Here is an 18,846-nt window from a genome sequence, read left to right as displayed (position 1 = left end):
TATATATTTTTATTGTCCTTCCTGCAAATTAATACATTCCAGGTAAGCACATTAAACTTGCAAAGATTTCAGTTCCAGACTTTGGGATATATGGGTTACCCTTTGCTTTTTCCCTTGGTGAACATATATCATTGCTAATCATTACTGTATCTGCAGCCAAGGGCAATATAAAAATGCCATTATCTTGTGCAAAGTAGGAGAAAAAAGGCATTGAAACGAGCATGAGATTGGGTAATTGCCTACTACTGCATACTGAGCAGCACCTCACTTTTGAGCAGACCTATTCCTTATTATAAAACAGCTCAGGTGATAAAGCACACGATGAGCAGAGCGTGGCACCAAGGCCCAAAGAGATCCATTGCTTCTGTAGGAGCTCTATACTCCAGGGTGTAGCAATAATTAATAGATTAATCATTTACTCGAGAGGTTTTACTCTTTCCATATATGATTTGAATGGAGTTTGCAGCATTTTATGTTTTCTCCTGAAAAAAACAAAACATCCATGTTGGTAACATCAGGCTTACTAGAAAATTTGGACCCTTATAATTGGGATAAGGATCAAATGACTTTTTCAAAACTATTTTCAAGGAATACAATATTCTGGTTTATGCTGCTGTTTTCCTGAGTGCAAGGACCAAGGAAAATGATGCCATACACTCATCAGTCTCTTGATTTGCCAACTATTAATTTTCATAGTTGATTACTATTTTATGAGACTCTTTAGCCTCAGGACCTCTTTTTTCCTCTTGAAAGTGCTAAATTGCTTCCTCCCTACAGCTAGTGCATACACATTTCCCAAGCAATTTCCTTATGTGGGAGAGAATATAATTTTCCCGCTGCTCTTGGCTCCTCTTGATCAAAGATACCAGAACTCAAGATGAACTTTTAATTCTTAAACTGTTTAAACATTGCCTTTCAGCAATTTATTTTCCTCCAAAGATCTTAAGGGCAAGCTGTATAAATACACTGACTTAAATTTTACTAGTAACTGTGAATCCTAAGATTGATGAGCTCAACCAAACCTCTCACATCAAACAGGCTGCATTTCACATGTGCTTCGTGCTTCTTGCTCAGATGTGAGCCAGCAGTTTGGGGTATTCACCTGGTGATCTTCATGTTTTCTGCCTAAGAGGATTCTCGTCTCTGCTTGTCAAAATAAGCATCTGGATCTACCCATGTTATTTGGGATATCTTGAACCATCTGATACAAAGGGAAACACTGCATAGCATTCAGCAGTTGAGCGGTAGTAGAGCTCCAAATCTCAGAAATATTTAATGTTGTTATAATTGGGCTGCAAACTTTCTATTTAAGCTTATATTTCCTTATTTTCTATATTATCTAATCAATGTAAGAATCTAGTGTTATATTCTAAAAAGAGGAAAAGAAAAAAATAAGTTAAAGATCATCTAATATGTTGGATAGAAGCAGAGGAAGAGAGCACATGTAACTAGGATCAGATACTTTTGTGAGCTCACTGATGTGTCTTAGTGGGAACAGTAAAACAGGGCCCAGGTGGTACAGAAAAGGACCCAAGGATGCTGGAAGAGGTACTGCAACTTTGAAAACACTGAATTAACTGAAAAACAGTCTAAAAATTAGAACCTGCCTGTACGGACACAGTGGGCTTGGGAAGGGTAGGGGATAAACCCTTTTACTTCCAGCTGGTTCTTCTTTCTCTGTTCTCTCCCAACTCTCTCCCAGACAAACTTGGGAGGTATGAAAGGAAAAATTCTGATAACTTTCTTAAAATAAAAAGCCCCCATGTTTTTGATGTTGAAAGTAGATCAGCACTTCCCTAGGGGAGACAGGGGAGCAGATATACCAGAGTTCTGGCTGATTTGGTTCTGTCACATTCTCTTACCATTTCAGTCCAACACCGGAAAGCAACAAAAACCCTTCCATGCTGAAGATGTTTTTCAGTTTGATACAGACAGACAGAGACAAGCCCCAGCACAGAACAGAGCCCATCAGCTACATTTAGATTCTCAGCATCTTCACTCAATTCAGTTTGGCTCAGTTTCTTCCCTCTACTCCTGTCAAGAAAAATTCCTCAATGTGTCCTTTAAGTTACTAAAACCCGAGGTTTCCCTGTGAAGGGCTCTGCCTTGGGAATCCTCCAATGCATTTGAAGGCAAACAACGTTGTCCAGCCATCAGGGCTGTCACCCCTGCATCAGTTGCTGGAGGAAACTGTGACACAGGCAGAAAAGGAGGGAACGTAGTGAGGTGGGCAGCCATATCAAGAATTGCAAAAACCCAGCTTTGCAAAGCCTAATGGCCCACATGGGAATGCCAGATGCTGCGAGACAAAGATTTCTAGACCCTGCAATGTTTTCTAGTAAGCCTGAGTTGATACCAGAATGCAGGGCATTTTATTCTGCATTTAGTAACTATATAGCACATTAAAAAGCCCACATAGATAGTGATTTTTGTGTAACAGCATTTTTCTTTTGGTAAGAAAGCCCCCATACAGCACTTTAAAAGAAAATGTGATCTTTCAATAACAATCTTAGTGGCAAGCATGAGTATGGAACAAATCACCCTCTCCCCATACTCCATTCAGGTTTCCTCTCATTCTGGTTTAAGTTTCAAAGCCTTTGAGTCTTCTATTCTCAGTGCTTATAAAGTCTACATTGTTGTCTGCCAATTAAACTCCATTCAGGCCTAGTAATACATCACATAACAGACATGGGATTAAGTTGTTAGCTGGCTTTTCTTTCAACTGCCATTCATCAAATGAATAGGACTTTGAGGAACTAAACCTGTTTTCTCAGCTGCAGCATACACGACTTAGTTACCCATATTGCAGGGATTTACAGTTTACTTTCTCAAAAGATGACAAATTTTTATGTAGATACATTTAGTCAGTTTTCATTCAGATCAACCAGATACTTTGTGCTCTCCTCCAGGTACTTGTGTGGTGGAGGGAGCACTTATACACGTCCAGCAGACCTGAGCTGCAGTCAAAACAAAATCTCACGTCCACAACAGCTCTTCTTAAAATGCGTAAGTATCCCTCTTTACTGTTTCTCCTCTTGCTACTGACCTCTGTGTAACTAACTGCTCCTTATAGCGGAAAGCTCTCCTTTGTGCAGGTCAACACACACCTAGAGAAAGGACTAAATATTAGTTTTCCTTATAATATATATACCCAGTAATAAAGTTACTGAATTTTCCTAAAAAAATAAATACTTTCATACCAGTGTACATCCCATAGTGTACATCCAATTTCATACTAGATTGTACCCATAGTTAGTAATGGGTAACCCTGTCCCCTGTTCTGGAGACACTGCTGGGCACCATCAGCACATGTAAAAGTGGGTCTAACTTGAAAAATGATGGTTGCTGCTATGGAGGTGGATACTCTATGGGCTGGTCCCTTGATTAGATGCTGGCTTAATCTAATGTAATTTTAAAGTAAATCAGACTGAGTTAGTTTGAAGTCAGGAGATACACAGTGAGTGCCTGAATGCAAATTCCACCAGGAACAAATGTAGTCCAGGGGACAGAGGTAAACAAGAATGCTGGAATATAGACTGTGTGATTCTCTTACCTGTAAAACAGTTTGCCCTCATTTTGCAATCCAGTGAGCCAGTGTAAATAGCCCTCAGCAAACCAAGCTCAGCACAAAAAGGTGATAACCTGAATATATAGCTGGGAGTTACCTGGTTTTGGAAACACTGCTGTATTTATTTAAATATCCTGGGATGTTTCATGCAACAGGAATGATTTTCTGGAAGAAGAAATTATTGACACAACAGTTCTGTTGACAAATGTAGTAATTACTTTAAGGGATGCTTGGAAACACTGCTCTTAACTCAATCGAAATGTCACTGACAGCTTGTTTTACAGTGAAGATACCTCCTGAAGCCCAGGTAATTATACATATAGGCCCTTTGATGCTTTTATTTTTGACTGCTTGTGTGACAGCGTGAGCGAGCAAACCCCAAGCTGCGTTTGCTCTCATGCACAGATAATTTGGGCTGTGGCTTTACACATCTCTGTGTGAATGAGGTTAACACAAAACTTTTCTTAGGGAACGTTTTCATGGAATGCCATATATGCAATTTACTAACCATTCACCTGAAGGATGTGGGTCTGATACAGCTCTTCATAGCCGTAGGCATGACAGGTGTAATTGCCCATGTGAATAGTTGTTACCTTGGTGATGTAGAGGGAATCATCTTCTCCAAAGTCCTGAATGGAACAAAAGACAGGAAAGGTGCCTTATTATTTAGTAACAATATTATAAACACTAATTGAATGGAGACTACCCGTTCAGAGGTTTTGATAGTAATGCAGCCTGGGGGGACAGACAGAATTTTGAAGAGTAGGTATAAAGTTCATAAAACAACATGCAGGGAGAAAATGAGCAGCGATTTAGGAGTAAGGTATAGTGACTCATCTGATAATATGAAATTTTGTGCTTGTTGCTAACAAGGTGCTCTTTGCACATAAAGAGATTGCCATTTCCAGCTGTTTAATTTATGGGGGAATTTAATATCTACCTTTTAACCACAGATGCATACCTGTTCTGTAACTGCTTAACAAGGATCTTTCTTCATCCCCTTCATCTTCCTAGATCTGCTCTTGCATTGTTTCAATTTTTGATTACAATGGGAAGGATTGATTTAGTAGACAAATTTTTGGCACTTGAATATGTTGTACTCTGCTTAAGAATTTATTTCAATTCCTTATTTGCTAATTTCTATATTTATTTACCGCTAAGAGAACCACAGCACTGATGGCTAAATCAAACGGCTTCCTTTGTTACTCCACCAATCTTCAGTTTTTCCGCAGCTTCAGTGTTCGTGTTTCTATGCAAACCAAGGAGGATACATTTTAAAACAGTTCACGAGCTGACAGAATGATTTTTCTGTAATCATCTCCATGTGTGAAGTATGCTAGATGGAATTCTTTGAGTAATTTCACTGCAGTATTAAGGGAAATTTCAACTTTGAGTTGGCAAAAACTGGGTGAATATTGGAGAGTGGTCCTCCTTATGAAAACACAAGGACTTGTTTTCAAAGCACCAATGTGCAGCTACAAGCCAGCCTGCAGCCCAGGATGTGCAAGGGAAGCCCTTCCAGAAGGTCCTGCCTGTTGCCATCCTCATGTCTGGAATGTGCAGCAGTGTGTGCGGTGCCATGGCAGAACCCACCAGGGGGGACAGATTAAACAGGAACATCACTTTGATCTGCTGGCTCAGAGTCAAGAACTTGGGTCCTTTCTGTTCCTTCCCTGCTACACCTATAGCAGCTCCAGCACTATAAGGAAGCATCCACTTCCACCTGCTGCTGCCAACCCCTGCCAAGCACTCAGAGATTACAAGCAGGAGTTGTTTGATCAGCAGATGGGCTGATTTCTAAACCCAAACCTTTTGGGGCTCCTTACAGCTCACATTTCCTGCCTCTTCAGGGTGCATGTGCTTTGCAGTTTGAACCTTCCTTTCCAGACACCACACTTTGAACATTTTTTGAAGGAAGCTGCGATTCTGCAGCAGACATGCAATGCCAGCTGGCACTCTTCAAGAGACGTACAAAACAGCCCATCTCTTGCATTATGGATTGATCTGGCACTACTTCTGTCTGCTCACGCATCTTCCCCAAAATCTTGTGTTTGGCACTAAGAAGCATCTTCATTCCTCACCTCTCAGTGGCAGGTCAGCACTGGCAGAAGGGAGAGAATTTTGAGAACTTGCCTAGTTTTTAGACGTGTTTTAAGGCAGATTGAAAACAAGCACTGAGAAATAAGTTTACTGGCAGGACTCAACCCTTGCCAAAGCACAGACCTTCACCTGAGAGGGCGTAGATATATCCACAATCATAACTTGGTTCTGCTGGCTGTGCTACTCCAATGGGCAGATGTATGAATAACTGTAAAGAATCATAGTAAATCCATAGATGATCTGAAATCCATTATCTATAATTAAAAGCATCTCAGATATTATTGTCACCTTGATGTCAGGCATCTACACTATGGAATAAGCTGGTTAAGTTATCCAATATATTATTAGAAATATCTACTAAAAAAATCTTCATTTCAAGCATTCACCTGTTTTTTAGATCTTTCCTGATGGAAAGCAAAGACGCATGAATAACTGATAGTAGAAAAGACACCAACCCTGGTCAAATGATATTTGCATGAGATACAGAAAATTCTTGCACTGGAGGGGACTTAATAACAGGTATTTTAAGTTAAAACAAACTAAAATTGAGTTTAGATCAATAAAAGCAGGATGGCTACTTTAATGGAATGATTTATAAGGAGTTGTGGAAAAACAGGGCAATATAATCTTCTCTATTTTAGTATGTTATTTCCTTTAAAATATCACAGAAAAATATTCTGAATGCTTGGTTTGTACTCTGTAATTGTCTTTTTAAGGATGATCTGTTTTTTCCCAATGCATACAAATGTATTAATATAAGCAAAAACCCCTTGCACAACCAAATAGGTGCAGCACTACTGTATTATTAACTTCCTTCCCAAATGTGTTTTTCTTGAAAAGAGGGGCTTATATTGGTAAAAGCACAGTTTTTGACTTTTAAAATCTCTTTTTAGACTTCTGATGCTTAAAGGAAGTTATCAAAGACGATTTAGGTTAGCACCATATCACCATGTCAGGCATAGAAGGGAATTATCAACCCTGTATTAGAACTTGAACACACAGTAAGTTCATACATAACTACAACTTTATTAAGAATTAAAAGTGTTTAGGTGTGGGAAGGAAAAAGTGATTATGGCATTAAATGTTTAATTCTGAACCTTTTGTTGCTACAAAAAGCAGACTGAATTCTCTAACAAATTAGTGACTTTCTGTGTGCTTATTGCAGCTCATGGTTTCTTCTAGTGTTTCTCTGTGGATATCGTTAGCACATTAGGATTTCACTGTTGCATTTTATATCTATGGATGTATTCTTATGCACAAGCCTTTCTTTGTGTATTTCATAAGAGTGTATTTAGAAGTGCTGTAAAAACCCAAGACCTGGAGCATTAAGAAATGATGAATCTTTGATTCCTTAATAGCCTCTAACTTCACATCTTGCAGTCAGGAGTGCTGTGTTGCAGTTGGAAGCTGCGAGATGTATTTGGGATGTGTCCCATATCTCCCTCCATGCTGCACTGCCTTTGGGAGCTCTGAGGAGCTGCTCAGCTCCTCACAGGCTACTGCCCTATACTAACAGGGTGTGAGTGAGCATTGACAGCTGCTGAGCTGCTGCTCCAGTTTGCTGGGATGTGGAGGGTTAAGGGAATAGGAATAATTCACAATGGGGAAAAGCAGAGGAAATATTTCCACATATTTTGACTTAGTTCAGATGGTTTTCGCTTGTTAAGCCAGTTCTCCAAGTCACCACAAGCCTGAAAGCAGTCAGAGCAGAACAAAAACATCTACAAAACTGATGCAACATAATTCTACTCTCCCCAAATCTATCCAGTTTTAAGACTGAGTATTTCAGGGCTGTCTGGGATGCTCAGCAAGTGCTACACACCCCCAGGGAGCTGTTACTGCCCTACTCGATTCCAGTAATGCCCCACAGTGAAATGAAAAGACGTTTAAATATATCATCCCATGGAGAAGAACAAGCAATGAGTAAAAAGGCAAAAAAGTAAGTTCTGAGACATGGTTTTCCTCATTTCCATGGAAGGTGAATTATCATGGAATCATAGAAAGGTTGAAAGCTGTAAACTCATATGGTCCAACCGCCCCTGCCACAGGCAGGGGCACCTTTCACCAGACCAGGTTGCTCCAAGCCCCATCCAACCTGGCCTTGAACACTTCCTGGGATGGGGTGTCTCTGGAATGGATGTGGGTGCTCAGGGATGGGGTATCTCACCATTTTCTTGTGAAGAGGAAGAAAGAGAAGTGATGAAACTAGAGGGAGTCCTCATCTAACCCCACAGAATCATCAAAGCATCAAAGCAGCCAGATAAGGGCAGGGTGTTCATCACCTCTACCTTAAGAATTTCATTATAAAGTAATTCTCCAAATAAAAAAAATTCAGAAAGTTATGCTTATAATTTCTCATAATTGATAAGTTCAAATAGAGGCAGCTGATAAATTGATTTCTCTAGAAGTTTGTATCACCTTTTTTCTCCCTTTTTCAAATAAAAAGTTCTCTGTTCCTCATGAACTTCTTTCATGTATTGCATTTATCCTTCAACCAAAGGACTGATTAAATGATCTCAGAATATGTTTTAACTTTTCAAGATTTAAAAAATACACCACCTTGCATTTTACATTGATAACAGCTTGGTAATCTGTAAACTATTTTTTTAAAAGCTGTCTTAAAAAATGGATATATATATATTTTTTTTTCTTGTATAGTGTTTCCTTTCCCCTCCATCACTACTGATTACCCAAGACACTGGACTCTACAAATACAAGATTTTTCATATTTATTTATCCCATTCCCATTCAAATGCATTCCCCGGTCATGTACTCTGTTGTGGTTCAGAGACACTGCACTCAGATGTGTAAAATATTGCATATCACTTGTAAATCTTGTTCACATTCTGTCTCAAGTGAATTCCAATCTGTAACTGTAATATCCACAAATCTTCTGCTCTGACACCCAGGAAGGACCTGGCAGAGAGGAGCCACATTAACCCTGGATGCTGAAATAGGTGTGATGCCACAAGGTGCAGGGCACTGCCACCCACCTTTTGCCTGTTTCAGATGCATTTTCATGCAGCTTTCTAACCTTCCTTGGGGTTGCTTCAACATTTAAAACCCTTTAAATTTTTGTCAAAGTTTCTTGGTTTTCAGGAAGTTTGAAGAGTCATGAGCATAGATGTTTATTATTTTTTCTGTTAACTTCCAGTTGCTTGAGAAAAAACCTCCAAACTTCACTTCAAAAAATAGGAAGAAGAAACCGAAAAGTCAATCCCACTGACATGAAGCCAGAGATTCCCCACATCTCCAGCTCTCAGGGAGCGCACACTGGTACCAATCACTCCACAATATGGCACTATGGATTACACACTCCCTTACTCAAGCCATTCAAACCCACTGAGTGATTTTAAACCATCCAAGTTAGATACTGAATGCTCCTAAAAAATACTGGGCAAGGGGTGGGGGGTGGGAAGGGGGCAGGCGAAGCCCTAAAGATAGTCAATACCCTCTCACCATGATGGTTTAAAAGTGTACATAGCAGAAATAATGGCAGAAGGAAAAAAGTTCCCTGAATGGTTCTTCTCTTAGGAGATTTGCTTTCCAGATACTATTATTACTCCTACTACTACTAATAATTTGCTTCAATTTTAACCCCTTCCATTTCAGCCCTTTCCCAAGCCAGGGAAGCTGGACACACTCTCCATGTGGTTCAGTGCCTACTGACAAAACCAATCCTGGCAAAGGGGCTTGCTGGTGTCACCAGTTTTCCACTAGAATTCCAGAATAGTTTGGGTTGGAGGGAACCTTAAAGCTCATCTTGCCCCAACTTCCTGCCATGGGCAGGGACACCTTCCACTAAACCAGGTTGCTCCAAGCCCCATCCAACCTGGCCTTGAACACTTCCAGATGAAGAAAATCACCATCCTGATCTCACAATCACTAGCAAACCAACAAGTATTAAGTAGTTCACACTAAAAAGCTTGCCTGATCTTCAGTGTCCTATAAATCTCTGATTATGTTTATAGGATTTTAAAACAAAATGTACCCAAGCATTTAAGGAGATTATTATTTTACAAAATCTACAACAATGGCTATCACTTTGGAAATTATTTCTCCTCACTAATGAAATCTCTCTGATCTTTTTTACAGTAGATTAATGAGTGATTCATATTAAAATAATAAAAACTAAATTAATCATGGGTCCTTAAATCACTTTCTTTGATGTTTTTAATAATTCATTTCCAGAGACATGCTGAGAACTTGCGCTTCATTAATATTATTTGTTCTTGGTTTTACACATCAATTTAGTCATTTACATGGAGAGAAATTCAGCCTTAAGCAAATGCCAGAATACTATTGCAAACACAGCCTGATGGGGCATTAATTTATCTTTTCTTGTTTTTATGCTCAAAGAATTTAATACAACATAAGACTGCTGGTGAGTCAAAAATTTTTTTGTCTTGAAAATATGGAAATGAACTTTTTAGATAGTTGTATAATTATAATATAACTAAAAATTGGGTGAGCTTTACATTCCGATAAACTAAGAGATAATATGACAAGAAAAATAAATAGTAGGTACATTCTTCTAAAAATGCAAGTGGATACAATTTGTGTAATCTTCATTATGACAAAATGTGAGACTATATAATCAGAATATAGTGTCAGTAGTAATTTTGCACTTAACCTCTATTTTAAAGCCTGTAAATACCTTAAGAAACTATAAGCAATTCCATAAACTTTGATTTGAAAGAGAAAAAATTTGCTTTAAATATGCAACTTTTTGTAACTTGCTCCCATCACTGCATTGTTTGATCATTTTAATGGCCCTAATTCTATTAGCAGGGAATTAATGGAGTTATTCACATATGAGCTTTTTATTATTTAACAGTGAATCTACATTAAAAACATCAACATGAATACATTGTCTTCATACAGACTATTTTAATGAGAAAACCAATCCCAGTGACTTGCATTTTAAAGGTTGGCTGTTTGCTTTGGGTTTTAAATATTACGCATGGAAAAGGGACATTTTCATGAATATACATGAAAAGTGTACCAAGACAGGTAGGCAAAGCTCTTGTAAGGGCCATGAGATGTACATGAAGGTGATTTCCCAGGTAGATGGGGAGTATGACCAATCAAGGCTGCGGTCTGGAGCTCTGTGCTTGTCTCTGGGTGGGATGTTTTGAGAGAGCAAGGCCCTGCCATCCCACCTGAGATCAACAAAAATTAAGAACTCTGTGTTTACACAATTGATTATATAAAGCCTATTTTTGAACTAATGATCCAATGCCAGTGTGAGGTTAAGTGTACAGATTAAAATGAAATGAGTAATGAAAGACATTAATTAGGCTATAGCTACCTGCATTACACTTGGTAATTCACCGAAGTATCTACCTCTACACCATATTTATTTTCTTCTGATAATCTTCTCTTTTACCATGCTTCTGAAGAAGCAACTTATAAATATAAATTTGATCCATTTACACATGTTTCTCTGGAGATAATATCAACTCATGTGAAACAATACCCTATAAATATTATATGCATTTGACTCTACAAGGAGTTTATTTTATTTTCAAATTGAGAAATGCTTTCATAATCACATACTTGAGAAAACATATCACTTGTTCCTAGGAGGCAAAAGTATATTGTTTTGAATGATGACACATTTTAACCACTTCACTTTTGTAGTGAGAAATCAATTTATGGCTATAACAATTTTAATCAGTTTCAGCTACATTATAGTTATTTTCTGCACGAGGAAAGTTGATGTGACTTTATAAAAGTGGAACTGCAAAGGCATTTCTAATGGATAAATAATATGGATGGGTAATTTATGGAGAAGTATTATTTTTATGCTAAAAGAAATCTTAAATGTTTGCAAGAGAAACCGTTTAATTACATGTACCATTAGGATGGCTTTTTTGCAATAGCTATGTGACAACTCATTAACAGAGCTCCCACAGACAGGACATGACAAATTATTACTAGTTGCTTATGAAAGCTTCTGATTAAGAGAGAAATGAGAAATTAAAAATATTTGTTGCCAATCAAGATATCACATAAAAGTGATTTAACTAATGCAGTTAAACAACTAGACTTTATAGTAATCTTCAATCTTTCAGTTCTGTGCAAATTTAGGATTATCTAGGTTTTTGTTGACTGTCTTTATCCCTCCCAGTATTACCCTGGAACACAGGTTGCCTTCTCAGATCACATTTGTCAAGATTCTGGAGAGAATAAAGTAACAAAGGACACTTCAGCAGTGCCTTTTCTCTGCTGCTCTCACACCTAGTTGGCAGGATTCTGGTTTTTTTCCAGGCTTGAGCTTCTAATTTCATCTGATTTCTTGAATTAGCATTTAAAAGAGAAAGAGTCTAACTGAAATATAATACCAGGATTTTTCTAAGAGTGTGACTATTCTGTAGGTCTGTATGTGATTAGCAATGTACCAAGAGCAGGGAGGATTTTCTTGAAGTTAAAAAGGCACATTTAATCTGTTGCACTTCCAATAAGCCAAATTGCCAGCCTTATTGAGAAAAGCAGAAATGCCAATGAGTTTCTGCTTGAGGTGTACTAAGGGAAAACTGAAGTAATTTAATTAACTGTTTTCAAGTACAATAAGAAGCAAGCTGCCTTTACTTTCTGCTGCCAATGCCTTTATATAGATTATTGTTTCATGTGAGTTTCTGTACCCATGTAAGGCCGAAATTTTGAACTGTCTGCTGCCACCCCCTGACTTGAGCTGTTAGGTGTTTAAGAAAAGACCAAGATGAATAGAGGGGTGGAGCACCTCTGCTATAAGGAAAGGCTGAGAGAATTTGGATTCTTCACTGTGGAAAACAGAAGGATTAAGGGTGACCTAATTGTGTCCTTCCAGTACCTGAAGGGAACCTACAAGAAAGTTTGAGAGGGGCTTTTAAACAAGGGCATGTAGTGACAGGACAATGAGGAATGGATTAAAAGAGAGTAGGATTAGATTAGATATTAGGAAAAAAAATCCTCCCTGTGAGGGTGGTAAGGCACTGACACATGTGCCCATAAAAGCTGTAGATTCCCCATTCCTGGAAGTGTCCAAGGACAAGCTGGATGAAGCTTTTTGCAACCTGGTCTAGAGGAAGGTGTCCCCACCCACGGCAGTAGGGGTGGAATGAGATGAGCTTTAAGGTCCCTTCCAACCCAAACCATTCTGTGGTTCCACAATAAATAAAAGGCTGCATTTAGCAGCTGAAGGACTACCCCTGCTGCCACCAAGTGCTTCAGACATGCAGCTGCCTATTCTCAGTAGCCAGAGAGCAGACATGCCTGAGCTCAAGCATTCTACATAACATCCACTGTGGGAGAGGGAAAATAAAAAATGGCAATCCCCAAATTGTGCCTCCTCAAGCAATCAGACTAGAATACAGATGGCAGTGTATATACAGAACATAAAAAATTTACACTGTGTAATTAAAGATGACAAAGTTGTCAAGGTGTTCATTAGACTAAAAAAAATGATGCTCACTAGTAGCAGGTGTTACCTGATTAGGTGATAGAGGTCATAAACTGGTATGTGACATACTAAAATTGAGGCATAAATCTTGTTTTTCTCCTTGTAACAATCTCAGACTGCTCTTCTGATATAGTTTCTTAGTGATGTACTAATTGAAACAGATCAAAAAGTGATGCTTTTTTCCTCCTTTATTACACTCCATGGGAGTGTTGAATCATTCAGGAACCAGCTCATGTACAAGGACATAACTCTGCCTCAACATAGAATCACCAATGAGAAACAGAATTACTTATAAGCAAACCAGAAATCCACTTGGGCCAGTGCTAAATTACATGAGGAACTGGAATTTCAGTCCGAAAACATATTCAACATTCTGTTTAAAATAGCAGGAGTTGCAGATAAACCCTCAGATCCAAGTACCATCCGTCCTTCAATAATGCGTTTCTTACTCAGATTCTTGGACTCGGCATTTTGTGTCCAGTTCACACAGGAACTTTAATTCTTTATTTTTGGCCAACAAATCCTAAGACCGCTCTTGACCCTTCAGAGGCTCTGTTGCACTTCCATGTCAAGCTCAAAGCAGTGACAAAAAAAACAAAACATTTTAAAAGGATAATACTTGCTGTGACGGAAAGAAGATGTTTAGGTGGTTTTAATTACTGAGTTTGTGCACACAGTAATTACCTACACATGGTACACATGATTTCCCTGCTAAGTAGGAGTCAACAAATAAAGTAGTGAGATGCTGTGTGTGTTCCTGTCACGTGTGCTATAATTTTCACATTTTACTGCAAAAGAATAAACCAAAGATTTTTCCCATTTCAGCAATCCTGGATACACAACAAATTATGGAGCTATAGTATTGACTGTAACAACTCTGAACTGAGTGGCTATCAAATTAACAAGAACTGAACAAAAATATAAATAAACTCTTGCTGTAATGTAATTAAAATAAAACCTGATTTACCATGTACTTTAGTGCAAAGAGAAATGAAATACAGACCACATTTTTTGTAAACTACTTTCCACTCTCTCAATAATTAAATGTTATTAAATAAATAAGTAAGTTTATACCATCATTCTGGTATTGTCTTTACTACCAACTATGACTCACAGATCAAACCAGCACTGTGAATTAAAAGATTCATCTACTTTCCTGCAAGGACATTGGCACACCCTGCTGAATAATCCCATTTTTAAACTGCTTGTTAGAAATAACAGCCAAGGAATGAGAGAGGAGAATTGACTCAAAGGCAAGTGAAACAGAAGGATCAGAGATAAAAATGGATTATTTGGTTTAAAGAGAGGAGAGATTGATAGCCAACCATAAATGTTTTGTTTCATTTTCTTGATGAACGTGTTTTGTTGTACTGGGTAAGAGGAATGAATGGTCTGTAGAGCTGTTTTCCCCTGAGTTTCAAGGTCTCTGGACCACAGAGACAAATTCACTTACAATCTAAATATTACACCAGCTTCCACTTTCCATAATAATAAGATACAAGTTGCACTCTTATAACTATCATCTGTTAAATGAGGTCATACTCAATGTCCTGATCAGACATGAAAAGTGGCTCAGAACGTACATTGATGTCTTCCAGGTCGAGGAAGTTGAGGATGATGCCGTTGCGTTTCCAAATGATGGGAGGCCGCAGCGCCCCATGGATGCTACAGGTCAGGACGGCGCTAAGGCCAACAGTGATGGTGGTCACAGTGACCCTCTGGTCCTCTGGCAGATTCAGCTGAACCACCTCTGCAAAAGGCAAAATAACAGGGATAACATCAAATACCATACAGGGAAGCTGCTCCTCTTCTTCCCTCTCTGACTTCCTTTCTCATTCTGGGAATAACTTTGGAGGATTTTGGCAAGGAGATGGAGTACCTCTGCTATACAAAAATACCCCAAAACATTAACAATAAATCCAAGTAAGAGACAAATTGCATCTGTCTCAATCAAACTCCCTGCACCCCTTTCCTGACACAACTTTGCTGTGGCATGAGGGCACTAAGATGGTCAGCTCGCCAGGCTGACTGCAGTAGTTTATACAAAGCAGTCAGCAACAGGAGAAGCAAAGGCTCTCTGGCTTGAGATCACCTGAGCTTGTTTCTCTAGAATACTCCTCTCAAAGTCCTTTGAAAAGGTACAAGAATGAGTCATGTTTGTTCCTTGAAGAAGAATAATTAAGGTCAGACTGCTGCCACTGAAATATAGATAACCTAGTTTCAAATTGCCCAAACACTGGAAGTCACCAAGCATGAAAACTTGTTTACCAAAGACAGCCACATGTGGCACCTGAGATACAGATGTCCTAAAAAATAAAAGCTTTCTAATATTTTATTTAAATAAAACCCCTACTTATTTTGACTTACATGTGCCACACAAGAAACTCCTGCAGCAGCAGACCTTACTGAAAACCTCACCATCAGCTCTCTCAAACCACACTATGTCACATTGTTTCTTTCTGGCCAATGACACCAGATGTGGCTGCATCTTTTGCCGTGTGTGGTCACACAGAAAGGTCAGACCTGATACCAAAACTACCCCGGGGTGCAGATTGCCATTATGGAGGATTTTGGCTGCAGTGAGACACAGTCAGGCCACATTGTCAGTCAGGCCACATTGTCCAAACTCCTGTAGCCACAGCTTTTTATGTACATGATGGCTTTGCTTCTTCTCATTTCCAAGCTTTGCAATTAGTAAACTATATCGCATGTAAACAATGAAAACTGGTTTTTCAAGCCCACTGAGAGGAACAGGGAATGTTCACAGCTGGTGTTACTTTGCTTCAGCCAACTCCAAACCCTGGGCTGGGGAATGAAACAATCTCTCCCAGCACCAAGGCTCCTCCTTCCTCATGTCCACTGGCAACAACAGCAGTAAAACAGAGATGAAAGAGATTGATGTTGCCTCACTCAAGGCCATGTACTTTGGGAAAAAACAAACAATCCTGGCACTGTAAAACGACATAAAGGGTCAGGTTACTCACTCCCACCAACTGGTAAAGTTACTCTTCATCCTGTCCACTTAGATAACAATTCCGTCATAACATCCCACACAAGATCTGAATATCACTTGCATGGAATAAAAATGAAAAAAACCCAGCAACAATATTTGCAAGCACAATTTTCCACCTTTTCACATATTTTCTAATTGAAAAATTGCTTTAGCATATCTTGAGTAGCAAACCTTTTAAATCTGTCACTAAAATATTCAGTCTATTTTAGCAGCCTTGGGCAGCATGGACTCAGTGCTCTGATAGAGTAACAGATTGTGAAGAATAAGTGAAAAAATTGCTTGTGAAAACATACTTCAAAAGCTAGGTGCCCCTTTTCTGCTTCTTCCACCTAAGTGAGAAACTAATGTGTCAAAAAGTGTATTCAGCACTGTGGATCTGAGGCTGACTTTGGGCTGCAGGGTCCATACAGCATCGATGTGTCTGCCAGCAGTGAGCATTTCTCACACTTAAAATTCCCAGTGCTGTTTCAGGAAGAATACTAACTGTTTTAAACAAAAGGTAACTACAGTTTTTATAGATGGTTGATCAAAATTATGAATATTTGACTAATGTGATGCTACTCTTTGTGTTATGGTGGCTCCCAGAGGCATTACATGAGAAGACTGACACAGTCTGACCATCAAACCTTAAAAATCAGAAAGGGAGATGAAGGAATATTGGGAAGGAGAACATTACCCATTTAAGATCACTGAACAAGTTAGCAAGTAAGCTGGGAAGACATAATACATGACTAAATCACATTGCCTTCAGCTATCTGCTGGAAGAAATCAGGAATGTGGCAACTCAGCAGTAGTGGGCCATAGGAATAGAGATGTCCGAGGGAAGCACTGAATGGCTTGGGTTAGAAGGGACATTAATGACCATCTTTGCAACCCCTGCCATGAGCCTTTCTCTAGACCAGGCTGCTTCAAGCCCCATCCAACCTGGCCTGTAACATTTCCAGGGATGGGGAGTCCATCCCACCATCCTCATCAAGCTGCCTGAAGCATGTAAACAGCATATAGGGGCTAATGTAGTTATTTTCCACATAATGAAGAGCTTCTTTTAATGAATAAAATATTTGGAGTGCATTTGACAGCATAAAGAACTGATAATTACAATGATTTGTAGCATGCAGTAGGGTTAATGAGGACATCTCTTCTTGAGAAGAAATGGAGAGCCATTCATTTACAAGAGAATTGTTTTTTCATATTACTTCTGTTTTCCTTAATTCACTCTGCTTTTTTTCATGGTGCCTTGAGCTCCCTGGCTCATGCAGGGCTTCCATAAACTCCTTCTTCAGCAACATCTTTTCAGTGCTCTCTTGCAGTGGAATTTAAGACTTCCTGCCCATCTTACGAACAATTGCTTAAGAGGCTTTACCTTTGCCTTTTTAGAGGGACAGTAATGAAAAATACATTAACTTTTAATTAAGAAGACACCATGCACAGCTGTCATTCTTGGATGAACCATACGAGGCCAAGAAATTACTTTTTTATGTTAAAGCATGTAATTAGCATAGACCACTTTAACAATACATGCTCCTTTTTAGAGTATTTCTATGGAGTATATTTGACAGCATCTTATTACCAGTACATCTCAGGGACTCTTATTAACTTCTAAAAGCCTTTCTACTAATACAGAATTATTTTGTGAGGTTTCAGTTATTGCTTTTTTGTTTTCAATAGGAAAAATTTCCTTATACAAGCAGGTGTATTGGAGAGGAAACAGGATTCCCTAAGATGATGTGAGGGATGAGCTTTTTAAAACTCTTTTAAAAGACTCAATATTGTATTAAGTTATAGAGCTTAGACACTGCTTAGACACTACTGTTCATGTGTCAAAATTATTCAAGTCACCATAATGATTTTGTGTACAGCTTTTAGATTAGGTATTGAACACTGTTCATTTTATTTTTAAAAACCTTTAGGACATAAAAGGATTTTTACCATGGGTACAAAACTGAACAGAACAAATAGGCAATATTCAAAGGGTGCTCATTTGCAGATGAACACAAACTGTTCAGTCCTAATGTCAAGTAATGTTATGTTCATTTTGAAATCCTGCAGGATGATGCATGCAAACCATTTTTCTACATTCCATAGGTTCAACCAGTATCAATACTTGCTGAACCATAGTTATCAAGTTGTGTCAAACCTGATACTTTACTCTGAGATTTTAGCTGAAGTAGCTCCTCAGCTTATTCCAGCTGGAAATAAGTTCCTACCAGCTATTCTGCCATCAAAGAGAGATGCTATCATCAGAAAATGGGATGCTATCATTCTTCACTCAATTTTTAATGGTTCCAGACAGGGGTAAAGCCTTTGTAATGATCGCCTTTAAAAAGGAATTGGTGTAAGATTGTGCCTGTGTATCACAGGACCAGGACTAATCCCTGATCATGTAGAGGAAAGACACCAAATGTGGAACAAAATCAAGGTCAATGAGAGGCAACCAGGACACCACAAACTCTCCACTGGTGATGGCAGCAGCTCAGTGCCTGAACACTGTGTGGTTCAGGAATTAGGGCAGTGCCACCTTCAGACCCATGTCTTATTCAGGGGAGGGACCACTATTGTCCATCCTCTTCCACCTTTCCTGCCTGGTATGATATTAAGCCTGAAGCACTGAGCACCTTTGGTGACCCAGCTGTCACCATCTTGATTTTCTTACATTAAATTTCTTGCAATACCAGGTCTCATGGTGACATGCAACAATGTGAAGTCTTACTAATTCCTTTC

The 18,846-nt window shown here is 38.9% G+C and overlaps 1 protein-coding gene across 7 annotated transcripts in view; it reads right to left on the bottom strand.

The window, feature by feature from the left end:
• FSTL4 (follistatin like 4) overlaps positions 1-18,846 on the bottom strand; it is a 258,601-nt gene that overhangs the window by 24,342 nt on the left and 215,413 nt on the right. For all 7 annotated transcript variants that reach the window (XM_088173724.1, XM_014892738.2, XM_088173727.1 and 4 more), the window contains 2 exons: positions 14,696-14,862; positions 4,077-4,197 (listed from right to left, as the gene is read on the bottom strand). In XM_088173724.1, coding sequence (XP_088029850.1) covers positions 4,077-4,197; positions 14,696-14,862 — 288 coding nt within the window. The remainder of the gene's footprint in view (positions 1-4,076; positions 4,198-14,695; positions 14,863-18,846) is intronic.

Source organism: Sturnus vulgaris, chromosome 15, assembly GCF_052056855.1.
Source record: "Sturnus vulgaris isolate bStuVul1 chromosome 15, bStuVul1.hap1, whole genome shotgun sequence".
Lineage (NCBI taxonomy): Eukaryota > Metazoa > Chordata > Aves > Passeriformes > Sturnidae > Sturnus > Sturnus vulgaris.
This window is presented reverse-complemented; position numbering and strand designations above follow the sequence as displayed.